The sequence below is a fragment of the Medicago sativa genome, chromosome 4 (genome assembly GCF_051527215.1).
Source record: "Medicago sativa cultivar Bolivia chromosome 4, Bolivia_mono, whole genome shotgun sequence".
NCBI classification, from domain to species: Eukaryota; Viridiplantae; Streptophyta; class Magnoliopsida; order Fabales; family Fabaceae; genus Medicago; species Medicago sativa.
Window position 1 is genome coordinate 94,135,883 of NC_140752.1, and position 14,017 is coordinate 94,149,899.

The 14,017-nt window shown below is 33.0% G+C and overlaps 1 protein-coding gene across 1 annotated transcript; it reads left to right on the top strand.

Annotated features, from left to right (window-relative positions):
• Window positions 1–7,874: 7,874 nt before the first annotated feature.
• Window positions 7,875–13,021, top strand: LOC146934006 (calcium-dependent protein kinase SK5). Its single transcript, XM_085705830.1, has 7 exons — window positions 7,875–8,480; window positions 9,695–9,838; window positions 9,965–10,117; window positions 10,353–10,468; window positions 11,851–12,018; window positions 12,295–12,519; window positions 12,789–13,021. The coding sequence occupies exons 1-7, from the start codon at window positions 7,928–7,930 to the stop codon at window positions 12,939–12,941; spliced, it is 1,512 nt and encodes a 503-aa protein (XP_085561956.1). The 5' UTR covers window positions 7,875–7,927; the 3' UTR covers window positions 12,942–13,021.
• Window positions 13,022–14,017: the final 996 nt, after the last annotated feature.

Consider the following 14,017-nt stretch of genomic DNA (forward strand, 5'->3'; position numbering starts at 1 on the left):
TGGTCAAATTACTGCACGTAGGTCACAGTGAATTTTTATGGACTTTCAGCACAACTTTTCCGAATTTAAAATAAAAACTGGTACTGATCGGTACAGAATTGGTCTTAGGCATAAACATGAAAGTTTTAGATAATCTTGTTTACCTTCCAGTGGCTTTGGTTTGACGTGAAAATGATGTTTGGTCTTTGAGTTATGATGAAAATACTACAGGGAGGTCTTAGCGAAATTGTACGGTGACAGCCTTCTCTGTTTCATGTTTTTGCGTTTTGTTCATATGTTTCTGTTTTGAATTGATCTTTGTTGTAAACATGAAAGTTGTTGATATTTGTGATATCTTTTCAATAGCTTTGGTTTGACATGAAAATATGATGTGGATAATTTATTATGTTTTTACAAAGATACATAGTGAATTATTGTTGATGTTTAAATATGATGTTATATGAAGTTGTTTATGATTGATGAATATGATATTTTAAGATATTGTTTATTATCATTTGATATTGTTATATTATGATATGACATGAATTATTTATGTGATCCATATGTTGTCAAGATGCTTAGATATTAAGATGTTAAGACGTTAAGATGATAAGAGTTGTTAAGTCGTCGAGTCGTTATGAAGTCATCAAGTTGTTAAGATGTTATGTTGTCAAGATGTCAAGATGTTAGGATGTCATAGATGTTCATGATGTTGTTTAAGTTGTCAAGTTGTAGGAAGATTGAGTCCATTGCATACTCATTAAAGTTGGGGGCTTGAGGCCCGGCAGCCTTGTGCTCATTAAAGTTGGGGGCTTGAGGCCCGGCAGCCTTGTGCTCATTAAAGTTGGGGGCTTTAGGCCCGGCAGCCTTGTGCTCATTAAAGTTGGGGGCTTTAGGCCCGGCAGCCTTTGTGCTCAAACTACGTTGGGGGCTTTAAGCCCGGCAGCTTTATGCTCACATGTTGAAGAGCCTAATTACGCTCATTTATGTTGTTGATTGGTACCACATGCATTTGCATATCAAGAAGTTTTAAGATGATTTAAGATGTGAAGTTGTCGAGTTGTCAAGTTGTCGAGTTGTCGAGTTGTTTAGATGTCAAGACGTCACGTTGATAAGTTATTAATGAAGTGCTATGATGAATGAAGATGAATGATTATGATGTTTATGTTGATGATTGATTATGATGTTATATGATTGATGATAAGATGTTACGTGAATTATGATATGATGATATGTGATGTTTTATGAATATATTTATGACGATACATGATAACGTTGTGTTTGTACTTAGGATGCTATAAGTTGATGTTTATAATTATGTGGATATATGGGATTGATTACGAATTTGATTATGAAGTTATTTTCGGTAATGCTATGTTTTGATAATGATACTTATGTGAATTACATGTTGATGCTTATGATTGATATTGATGCTATGTGATGATTGTTGGTGACTATTATTTGATGTTATATAATGATGTTTAAGATTAGTAATTGATGATATATGAAGATGTTTATGATTAGTGTTATGATAGTTTATGACTAATGTAGGAAGATTAATGATACTAGTTAAGGAAGTTTAAGTTGTTAGATATGATTAATGAATTATAAGATGTTTAAGTTGTTGAATGTACTTTATATGATTTATATGTTTAATATTATTGTTTGAGAAATCTCACCCCTCTGCTTGGAAATGTTGCTCTTCGTATGGGTAACTTGCAGGTAACCAGGATTAGTTGCGGTCGTGAGTGGACTCCTCACAAGTGTGTCTTAGGTGCTCTGATACGTAACGGGATGAGATTATGTCTTTACTTTCTGTTCCTTACGTATTACTTTATGAATCTTTCAAAAATTGATGTTGAACTAAGTTTTATGAAAATTTATATTGAGGCCCTTGTGCCAAAGATTATTTAAGTTGTCAAACTATTCCGCTGCGAAGTTTTAAAGATTATGTTGTTATATTTTTGAAGGATAAATTATTATTCCATTTACGTTTTTTAAGAAATGTGACATTCCGTTTTATGATGAAAAACTCTGATCTTATTTAAGAAATTTTTACGTTGGGAAAACGGGGTGTTACAGTTTCAGTATTAAAGAGTGGTCTTAGTACCATATTTGAGGGTGTAATTCTCAAACGGTTTTCTACAGTAGTTAACCGCACAGTTGTAGCTGGGCTTGTTTTATCCTGGAAGCGGCGTGGTTGATAGTCTGCATTGCACAATTTTGGGCAGTGCCACGAAACGTCTTAAAGAGAGCGACCTGGTCGTGACTCAACCTAGTAACAACTTCGGTAGATAATAGAATTTGGAAATCCAAATACAACAGTTTGGAAATCCAAAAACAACATATACCTAACACACAGTGAATTGGTGTAGCAAGCTTATGAACCAAAGACACTTGTCGTATGTTAGAGGTCCATCACTCGCACAATTCTCGTGTCATCGCTGTGTTGCGCATTTAAGTCGTGCGCGTGTCCGGTTTTCATGAGTGCTCTAGAGACCCGTCACGGTCTCACGCAAGTTGACACGGGATGGCAATGGGTACCCACTGGGTAGGGTTCTATAGTACCCTTCTCCATACCCACGTTTGTAAAAAATGCCCGTACCTGAACCCATACACCCGTGGGTAACAATTTTAGTGCCCTTCCCCATACCCTATGGGCACCTAAGTGCCCATACTCGTACCCATTACCCGCACTTTAATTATAAAAAGACAATAAAAAACATCAAAAATGAAATAAAACTATGATCCAAGTTTTTTTTTAAAGCAACTCATAAAATAGTAGAAATCGTAGTATTTAGCCAAATAAAAAAACATCCAAAATATTCCTCGAAAATTAAAATAAAAACATTCCAAATAAATATAAAATAGTGCATGCTAAAATAAACATCAAGTTGATTTAAATCATAAATTTGTAGCTCGTGAGCTGGTGAAGGTAAGGATGAAACGATTATTGTATTAGTTTTTAGGTTTAGCTTTATGCTTAAATAGCTAAATTAATTAAATAATTGTACACAAAAATAAATAAAACATTTATTATATTATATAAATATGTATATGCGGGCTGCGGGGCTGGGTAGTATAGTGCCCTTACCCGCACCCATACCCATCTAAATTTGGGGGTAATTACCCGGACCCAAGCCCATACCCATAAATGCGGGGTTTTACCCTACCCATTGTGGGTATTTTTTGCGGGTGTCCATCGGGCCTGGGGCCAATTGCCATCCCTACTCATATAGGTGATTCCACCCAATGCATGCTAAAACCATGCACCACCCATAAGGGCTTATAGTAATCATTAAAAGCATTTAAAACTTACCCCTCAAATTTAAAATTTAACTAGCACTTCTCATTGGCATAACATTATAGGAAAAAGACAACAATTTAATGCTAACATAAGTAACAAGTGATTTGTTTTTCCCATATGAACCTTTTTCATGGATTCTCCAATCATAAAGGTTAGGTTCCCATCACTTGTCGTTTTCGAGTGACATAGTCTCATTTCCTTCTTTTTCTTCTCCGGGTTTTTGTCAACAGGTTCGTTAAATTCATAAATATTGACTAAGACGTCTCTAAGTTAATTAACCTCATATTTCATCAAGTCTATAAAAATAAACTAAACTAAGAGTGCTCATAATAAGCTAACAATGTGTCTTGGGGAGAATAACCAACCAATCTATCTTATTATAATCAAATTTTGAGAGTCACTTCAAAGAAGTAATATAGCCTAAGTTTTCCACATACTTGGAAATTATTTAGTCACAATTGCATTTTGCGCAAATAAAAACCCATGATTAGCCTATAAAAGGAAACATCAGAAATTTTCATCAGAAAGAAGCTAAAAGTAGACATAATAAGAGTACTGTTTACCATCAGAGTTAGAATTCACAAAATAATCAGCAAACTCGGCCCAAGAGCCACCTATTCCAATAATATCCTTTTGTAGCGAAGGTAAATAAAAATGATAATTTGAAACTCAAGATCATAAAATGAAGATTGAGGATACTCACGATGTCCTCGAGCGAGGAAACTGAAAGATGAGCTTCCCAAGTATCAGAGTGGAAATCAGTGATATGAATTACAAGGTGAGAAGTTTGACGTGGACTGATCAATATAGTAATAAGTTGGCTTATAGAAAGACACAAGTTTCAGAGCTTGTGGTATGTCAACCCATCCATTCTTAATCAGGTGGACATATTGTCTGGATATAAGAAGAAAGTTAGATTAGTTAGGAATTAGGATCAAATAAGGTAGTCAATTAAGGGAAAGGGAGAAGATTCAAAACTGTAAACATTGAGTGAGTAGAAAAGGAAACTCTTGCAGGCGAGCCTTCTTTCATTCTATCTATCTATCTCTTTTAATGAAGTTATGTTCTTTCTTTTCATTTTTTCTTTCAATCTTCCAATTATTTCCTTTTCAAATCATCTCGTTCTTGCTACCTTATCCTAAAAGGTGAACTCCATTCATCACAGAAATGCTGCCAAATTGGTGAAAATAGATTTGAGTAATACCGGGAATGCCAAGGTTAAATTATTCCTCTTGATGATGGATATAGTAGGAGAAAATATGGCCATAAAAACAGTCTTGGGGCCATGTATATATCCAAGTTAACACCAAATTTAATTCCCATTCCTCTAAAAATGGTAGTTTCCTAAATAACTACTATTATGTGTATCAATTGGATTGGACTAAATCTATGTATAGTGTGTATGCAAAGGCTATTAAAAAAGAGTAATGACAACCACCGACAACTTTTGGGACCACCTTCTTCTTCCCTCTGCTTTTGTTAGAATGAGTTGTTATGATTACATGACAGAAGCAAGAAACTAGAGTATTTGTTGTGGATAAATCCAACTATGTTTGTTGATAAGAGTTAGTTAGTGTCTTGTAGAGTAAGTAAATCAACTTAGCTTATAAGTACTTGTTTTGTATCACACATCAATATCTTCTTGTGTCATAACCACTATACAATCCAATTCATAGTTTTACAATTCACCGTAAACAAAAACTCTTCATTCACTCTATTCTCACCACAAAACAGAATGTTCTGATCTCTCTCTCTTCTCTCATCATTGAGTGTAAGCATCAAGCTTGCACCAGCAATATTTAGGAGCATAAAGTGAAACACATGCTTTTTCATAGAACAGATCCTCTTAATACAGAGAGGTGTTACAAATGTTGTTGTAGCACAACCCTGTGGCTAATAAAAAATAATAGATCATATCTATTGCATGTGCCAAATATATGCAGTTCAAGGGTCTAACCTTGCCAAGGCTACAGAGTCCCACGATGTTGACATGATCATGGAGTTCGCCATACCTTACTAATTCAACGGCATAACGTTTGATGAACCAGCCATCATAAGCAAGATGGCCGACTGAATTTGTATCTTTTAAATTTTTATATTTGATCTAAACCATCCTTACAAAACCGGCTTGTAAGGTGAGACTGTCCATGCACCATATCTCTAAGCAATGTGAGACTAAGTCCACCCCTTCAAACCCAACACAATGAAGGTGTTGGAGGCTGCAATGAAGACAATTCAAATGCCACAACTACGTGACTAGGGCGGACTGCAAATGAAGGCGGAATTTCCCACATATCTATAAACAATATCATTAAACCACTGCTATGAAGCTTCAGTTTCACACTGCATAACAAAGTTAAATAGTGAATACTTAACAAGTAGATATATTTTCCCATTCTGTGCAGAAAGCCTTGCACCAGACACAACCCAATATCCTGGAGTGTATTCGGGCCCTCTCATCATTTCCATTATGTCCACATACTTTTGAAGCTTAGGTGTATGTACCGGTGCAGGTAGTGCAGCAGAATATGTATTAGAACCAATGGTTACATCACCTGGTTTTGGATGACCCCTTTTCCCCTCTTTTGGAATAAAAGCTAAGACACCCTTAGACTTGCTGCTGAAACCGCCAAGATTGGAGGACTGATCCCACTCGGGTGGCACCGATAACTTTGGAGAAGCGCAGCCGTAAAAGGAGACACTTCTTTTCAACTTGCAGCTGAGCTCCTGTGACAACGGAAAGACTGTCACCCAATTCAACTGGTGCGGTACAAACATAAATTATCGTTATTAAAATAAAATTATTATTCACGAATTATTTAACACGTGTTCTTAGATATGACCATCACCTAAATAAATATATACTATATAGTATAGTATATCCCTAAAAAAAATCCTATATAGTTTAAAGAAAATAAACTGTTTTGAATTGATTTTTTTGTTTTCTTTCCAATCATACCTTTAAGCAAATTTGAGCATAAAAATACTAATTTATTGGTGTCATTCAAAAAGATACTCCATTTGGTCTCAAATGTAAGAAACTTTTCACTTTTTAGATTCATTCAATGAGTGAAAAGTTTCTTACATTTGAGACCGGAGGAATTATGATTTTAGATTATATTTGATATATTTTTCTGAAAGATATTATATTTGTTATATTATCAGTATCATTGAAAAAAATAAGTATAGTTTATTACTCCCTCCGGTCCTTATTATAAGAAAAAGTTGACTTTTTAGGTTCATTGTGTAAGTGATGTATCTAGTCTATATTTATAACAAGATACATTAATTATTCTATGAACCAAAAAAGTCAATTGTTTCTTATAATAAGGACCGGAGGGAGTACAATATAAAAGTCTAAAATATCTATTATCCATATTTATAATTTTAATCAAAATCAAATTAATTTTAATCAAAATTTCATTAAAACCACTATTTGTAATTTATACACATTAACACAATAAAACGCGTGGACAAACCGACACGCAATGTCTATCTCTATGAAGCCCGGATACGTAGTGCGATACGGGTACGATACGATACGGGTACGCGAATACGCAAAATTTTTAAAATTTAGGATACGATACGTCTAAGATACGTTAACAAAATATTTATATTAAAATTTATATGCGTATTAAATACTTAAAAAAACATTGATTACTCATACTATATAATCATAAAAGTTACAATTTACAAAAAAAAAAAAAATACATATGATCAAAATAAAAAATGTAAAGTTTTTGTATAAATCATATTCTATTTTCATTCTTATGTTAGGATATCAACAAATGTATCAATAAAAGAACTCAAAACAAAGTTTGTTTAATGTTGATTGATTAAATCTCCCCTCTCTCATTACTTTCATCCACCAAAATCATAATATTTAATTTGTTAATTGAAAAGTAATTATAGTGATTCGTATCTTAAATTTTCACAACACAATCTCATTTTTATACACCATTTTTTTTGGATACGTCTGTGTGAAGTATCTTATAAGTATCTGTGTGTATCCGTCGAGTATCTTTTAAGTATCCGATAAAATATATATTTTAAATTAAAATAACTAATTCCGATACTTCTGGGATACGGTATCCGGAGTATCCGCGGAGTATCGGTATCCGATACGTATCCGACACGGGTACGGCACCATTTTGGAGTATCCGGGCTTCATAGGTCTATCTATATGCTAGTATGCTAACACGCCCCTAAGACATTAGTTACATAAACAAATATAATAAAAATATTTTAAAACTACTCCTAAAAGTGTAAAATATAAATGTGTAAAATATAGTAAATTCTTAAGTTTTTTCTTTGTTGACCAAATTAAATCCTTGAGTTGAATGTTGAAACAGTACAACAAAGACCAAGCCCACAGATATAGATACATACAGATACGGTGGTAGATTACAAAAGTACAACATTTGTTTAGTATCTCCAAAAAGAAAAAAAGAAAATAAAACAAAACAAAACAAAGCACACCTTGTTTTGTTTTGTACTTTCTGAGAAAGATAGAGAGAGAAAATACAGGAGCTGTCAAAAAACACGACCACCTTAATTTATTTAATCACAACAAAACGTGCTAAGCATTACAACAAGAATAATAACTCCGAAAAACACAGTTTCAGTTTCAACGTTGTTTCAATGGCGAAAGAGAATCCAACTCCAACAATAACATTGAAACCAGTAACATGGGTTTTACCCTACAGAACAGAGAAGGTAACAGAGATATACAGAATGGGTCGAAAACTTGGTCAAGGTCAATTCGGAACAACCTATCTATGCACACACAAATCAACCAACAAAACATTTGCTTGCAAATCAATCCCAAAGAGAAAGCTTTTCTGCAAAGAAGATTATGAAGATGTTTGGAGAGAGATTCAGATAATGCATCATTTATCTGAACATCCACACGTTGTTAGAATTGAAGGAACGTACGAGGATTCTACTGCTGTTCATATTGTTATGGAGCTTTGTGAAGGAGGTGAACTTTTTGATAGGATTGTGAAAAAGGGTCATTATAGTGAAAGACAGGCTGCTGGTTTGATTAAGACTATTGTTGAAGTTGTTGAATCTTGTCACTCTCTCGGTGTTATGCATAGGGATCTTAAACCTGAGAATTTTCTCTTTGATACTGTTGATGAAGATGCTAAGCTTAAAGCTACTGATTTTGGTTTGTCTGTTTTTTATAAACCTGGTAGGGTTTTTATTCTTTTTCTTCTTTGTTAATTTCTATGCTCTAGATTTGAATATTCATTGATCTGATTGGAGCTGGATTCTTTGTGCTTAATTTGGTTGATTAGGGTTTACTGGATTTGATTTTCTCGGTTTTAATTTTGTTTTGCATTAGGAGAGAAAATGGTTTGCTTATTTTTATTGGATGTGAGTAATTGTTTCATTTGCTTAATTGATTTGATTTGAAATTTCGGTTCTTGATTTCTGGATGGAATTAAGGGATTTAGGGATTATTTGGTGCCTTAAACTATAAGTTTGTAATATTTGTTTTGTCTTTGTTTACTTGATTCTGAGGTGTTGGATCCATATCTTGATTGTAATGCTTGATTTCACGTGCACCTTTAATTTTTTGGATTTTGGCTCTACTTTGTATGATGATAAAAGCAGCACATGGTGTCTTTGATAGGAGTATATACTGTAAATGGAATTTCATCAAGTTTATGAATGTTTTTCCACTTTCCAGGTTAATTTATTGATATTCCATATTATGGTAGAAGCAGGTTACAGTTGATTTTTTTTCCAAAAATAGGAATCTAGTTTACTTTTGTTAGGTTGTAAATTGGAATCCCAGTCATTCAGTGTTGGAATTTTGTGTCATGTGAATGGATAAGGTTTTTAGTTATATTGTATTTCATTATTAAAAAGCAATTGTCATGTCTGAGTGATGAGAATAAAATTATTTACTTCTATAATGGAGGCTATTGGTGATGATGCCAGAAAGCGATGTGCTATTAAAGGGGGAAAATAGTAAAGGGTGCTCACATGATAAGGGAAGTTAGTCACTTTTTCAGTTTTTCTGCCCCATCCATTTTGGTCCCTTACTTAACACCTGAAGTGTTTGGCATTCTGATTGCTACTAAGTATACTGTGGAACTTGTGTTTCCATATTGTAGTAATTTTTTAGCCCTGCTATATTTAAATTTGTTTTGCTTGGAAAACTTGTAGAATAGTTGAAAAAATTACCATCCTTAAAATGAAGTCTTATGAATGCATTCCTCGTGGACTATGGTTGATAGTTGACACAGTTCTTTTCATGCAAATGAGTATTGTTTGGCAATAATATACATATATCTATTTAAACTTTAATATAAGATATGTAGTCTTGTTTTCGTTCTGACGGGAAAAACTTTCATGTTGTGTGTGCCAGTGTGCCTAACGTAGTGATATATTTTTTAGGTGAATCCTTCTCTGATGTTGTTGGGAGCCCATACTATGTTGCACCGGAAGTCTTGCGCAAGCTCTATGGACCTGAATCAGATGTGTGGAGTGCTGGAGTTATTTTGTACATCTTATTAAGTGGGGTGCCACCATTTTGGGCAGGTAGGTATTTTTTATTCATATGTTAAATCATCAATTGGGGATATAAGCATATTACTGTTTTATTGATGTTCGTCGTTCATTGTTGTTGATTCTTGATACTGATGATTTGCAAATTGTCACATTCAGAAACTGAACCCGGGATCTTCCGACAGATTTTATTAGGAAAACTTGATTTTCAGTCTGAGCCTTGGCCTAGCATTTCAGACAGCGCAAAGGATCTAATCCGGAAAATGCTTGATCAAAATCCGAGAACAAGGCTAACAGCGCATGAAGTACTCCGTAAGTCACTTTAACATATACATACATACATACATACATACATACATACATACATACATATATATATATATATATATATATATATATATATATATATATATATATATATATCGAGCAAGTGGTATAGTAGAGTTTACAGCGTCAGTACTTAAATCAGTTTTCTTTTTTTTTAACTTCCGTTAATAAATGTAAGGTTTTTGCAAGGTTATGGCACTAAAGTGAATTTCTGTTTCAGGCCACCCATGGATTGTGGATGACAACATTGCACCTGATAAACCTATCGACTCTGCAGTTTTATCACGTCTGAAACAATTCTCTGCTATGAATAAACTGAAGAAGATGGCTTTGCGTGTAAGATTTCTGTAGATCTTTCTGCTATGCCTACTATTCTGTGTTTGATATGAAAATAAGGGTAGATTAAGATATAATAAATAGAGGTATTAATAGAAAAAGTTAACTAATGCTTCATTGATATTCTAATGTGTAAATAATGAGACAGAAAAAATAAAAAATTCAAAACGTGACATTTAGGGCCTGTTTGATTCCCTTCTTAAAAACAGTTTTTTAGTTTTTTAAAATTAAATATTTAAAAACTTGTTTGGCAATCCAATTTTACAAGAGTGTTTTTGGAAACTGTTTTTTATTTATTGGTTTTTAAAACTGAAAAAGCAAAACAGGTTAAAGGTGTTTTGCTTCTCAATTTTCCAGTTTTTGAAAAGCAAAAACACGGAGAAGAATGCAATTTTCATTAATGGCATTTCTGTAATATTGTACAACCTGAAAATATAAGATGAAAATGCTGATTTTGTTCTATGATTGCCATTAATGGCAAACAAGTTTTATCATTCTCTCGTATTTAAAACTGTTTTCAAAACTATGATTGCCAAACAACTTTTATTTTTCATTTTCTTCTTAAAAACAGTTTTTAAAATTGTTTTGTAAAATAGATTTCAAAAACTAAAAATCAAAACACATTCAAATAGGCCCTTAATATGAGACGGAATTTTGTTTGCCTTTTAGAAATTGGTGGGATAGTTCACTGGAGCCAAAAATTCTTCATATATATTTTCATGGGAAAAAGTAGGAAGTATGAAAGATATTTTATATATAATAAAAATCATTAGTGTCATTTTCTAGATTTGTTTTTTTGTAAAAAAATATGAAATAAAAAATAAACTTTGCTCTTGACCGCCCTTTACTATCAAAGCAAGGGTAAGAGCATTGGATGCACTGGAGTCAAAAGTATCTACATGGTTGGACCAGAACAGTTGGATTATGTTCCATGGTTTTCTCAACTGCCATTATTGGTTAGATGCTTTCCATTGACACGAAGGCTTATTTTTACCTTACATTCATGTTATAACTTATAACGTGCTTTTGGATTTCCATATCTTGATTTTGGTTCTCTGTAGTCCTTATGCATTCCACTCTGGGTTGAACGAAGTTTCTTTACATTCTCTCGTTAAAACTTTATTTTATTATTTTCATTGTTGCAATGCTATGTTTTCCAGTAAATTAATATAAATCAGCAAATTGGTGAAAGGCCACTTTGTTTGCATCCTAAGCTTGAACCTCAAGCATCCTTATGTATCTGTAGTTTGTAAGTACTGAGATAGGACATGTCATTCCTTACTGGAAACAGGAAGTTCTAAGTGGTCTGGTCTATTTTGTAGTATTCTGCACATCAAATCTCAATGCCACATCATTTATAGTTTTTGCTCACTTTATCCTAGGTTATTGCTGAGCGGCTGTCCGAGGAAGAAATTGGTGGCCTGAAAGAGTTATTCAAGATGATTGACACAGACAGCAGTGGAACCATAACATTTGATGAGTTAAAAGATGGCTTAAAGCGAGTAGGATCTGAACTTATGGAGTCTGAAATCCAGGATCTAATGGATGCTGTAAGTGTTTTCTTGTGGGAGGATAATTCATTTTTTTTATGCGCCTTAATTTAACCCAATGGAGTTTGCCCTAGTGAAAGCATGCTAGTGGGAGGTCTCTAGTTAGATCCCTCGTGATAGATAAATTCCTTAAGAAAAAGTCGCATCGTTGTTGCCTTTTCGGCCTTAAACATGATTGTGTCTGTTGGATGATACATGAGGATTTCATCAAAAAGCCTTCAATTTCTTTAAGTTCATTGTTTATAATAAGATTTTATTATTTTTGGCACGTGACAGGCGGATGTTGATAAAAGTGGGACAATTGACTATGGTGAATTCATTGCTGCAACTGTTCATTTAAATAAGCTGGAGAGAGAGGAAAACCTGTTGTCAGCCTTCGCTTATTTTGACAAAGATGCTAGTGGTTACATAACCATTGATGAGATTTCACAAGCTTGTAAGGACTTTGGTTTAGATGATATCCATATTGATGAAATGATCAAGGAAATTGACCAGGACAATGTAAGCATTTTTTCTTGGTCTTTCTATTATACGTTCTTATTACTGAAATATCTCATTTATTGATAATTTGATCAATAATGAATGCAAAAGAGTCAGCGGAATCTGTCTCTGGTGAATCTATGATGTCATATTACCGAAGCATCTTATTTATTGATAACTTTATCGAATTATCAATAAATATGATATTTCAGTAATAGTTATTTTGAAATGAGCACAAATTCCTTAAATTGTTGCAACTTGTTTATTGATGTGAAAATTTTGTTGTGCAGGATGGACAAATAGATTATAGTGAATTTGCTGCAATGATGAGAAAGGGCAATGGAGGGATAGGAAGGAGAACTATGAGAAACACACTAAATTTAAGAGATGCTTTGGGATTAGTAGGCAATGGATCCAATCAAGTTATTGATGGTTATCTTTAGTAGTAATCACTTGGAGACAAAATATTTGAGAAAAGATAATTTAATTTGATAAATTTTAATATTATCTTTGCTTGACCAAATTTTGCATATCTATTGTTAGATTTATCATTCCAAAAAAAGATATATTCTCCACATTGATCATGATGTGGTCCATGTGGGGTAGACCAGGCCTGGTGCATTACTGCATAGTCTCCATTGTTTGCTATGATTTATTGCATGAAAATTGAAATGGCCCCACACAACAAATTGCAGGTTCTTAATCAAGCTATGCTAGGCTGTCATTTTCTGTTTTTTTACCCATTTCACTTTAATCCGTAATCAAATATTAATTTTACTGTACAAAGCAAAGTAATGATGGAATCAGGATGTACTTATTTAACAGATTCTTCAAAAAAAAAGGATGTACTTATTTTTTTGCTTTGAAGAACAAAAAATGCCATTATCATTTATGTCGGCCTATTGTTGTCATTGTATAATAAATACATGGGTTAATTATGTTTTTGGTCCCTATAAAATTGCGACCTTGTAAGTTTAGTCCTTACTTAATTTTAATAGCATTTTTAATCCCTACAAAAAATTTCTGCACTCAATATTAGTCCTTACTCAATCCAAATTTGTTTAATTTATGCTTAAACTCTTAAGTTTTTCAACAATTTTTTACAGGCGTGTTAAAAACGTTATTAAAAGGTCCTCCGAAAAAAATATCGCAAAAATTTGATTTCTATGTCCATATTTTTGTTACTTATATCTTAAACTTTTGTCGTTTTAAAAAATTCATATTTAATTTATTTCATGTTAAAAAATTATAGATTTTAGTAAATGAACCTTTCATAGTGTTCTAAACTTGTATAAAAAAAATCGTTAAAAAATTTAAGAGTTTAAGGATAATTAAACAAAATTTATTTTAACAGGGACTAAAATTATAAGTAAATTTTTTTTTGTAGGGATTAAAAATGCTATTAAAATTAAGTAAGGACTAAACTTACAAGGTCACAATTTTGTAGAGACCAAAAACATAATTAACCCTAAATACATTACTAGTTACTTGTTTAAAAAAAAATAAGTAAAAAATACAT

Excerpts from the sequence above, each read along its gene's own strand:
- LOC146934006 (XM_085705830.1), top strand. The coding sequence starts at position 7,928 with ATGGCGAAAGAGAATCCAACTCCAACAATAACATTGAAACCAGTAACA. Across the intron at positions 9,839-9,964 it reads GGTGCCACCATTTTGGGCAG|AAACTGAACCCGGGATCTTC; the intron begins GTAGGTATTTTT and ends TGTCACATTCAG. Across the intron at positions 10,469-11,850 it reads TGAAGAAGATGGCTTTGCGT|GTTATTGCTGAGCGGCTGTC; the intron begins GTAAGATTTCTG and ends ACTTTATCCTAG.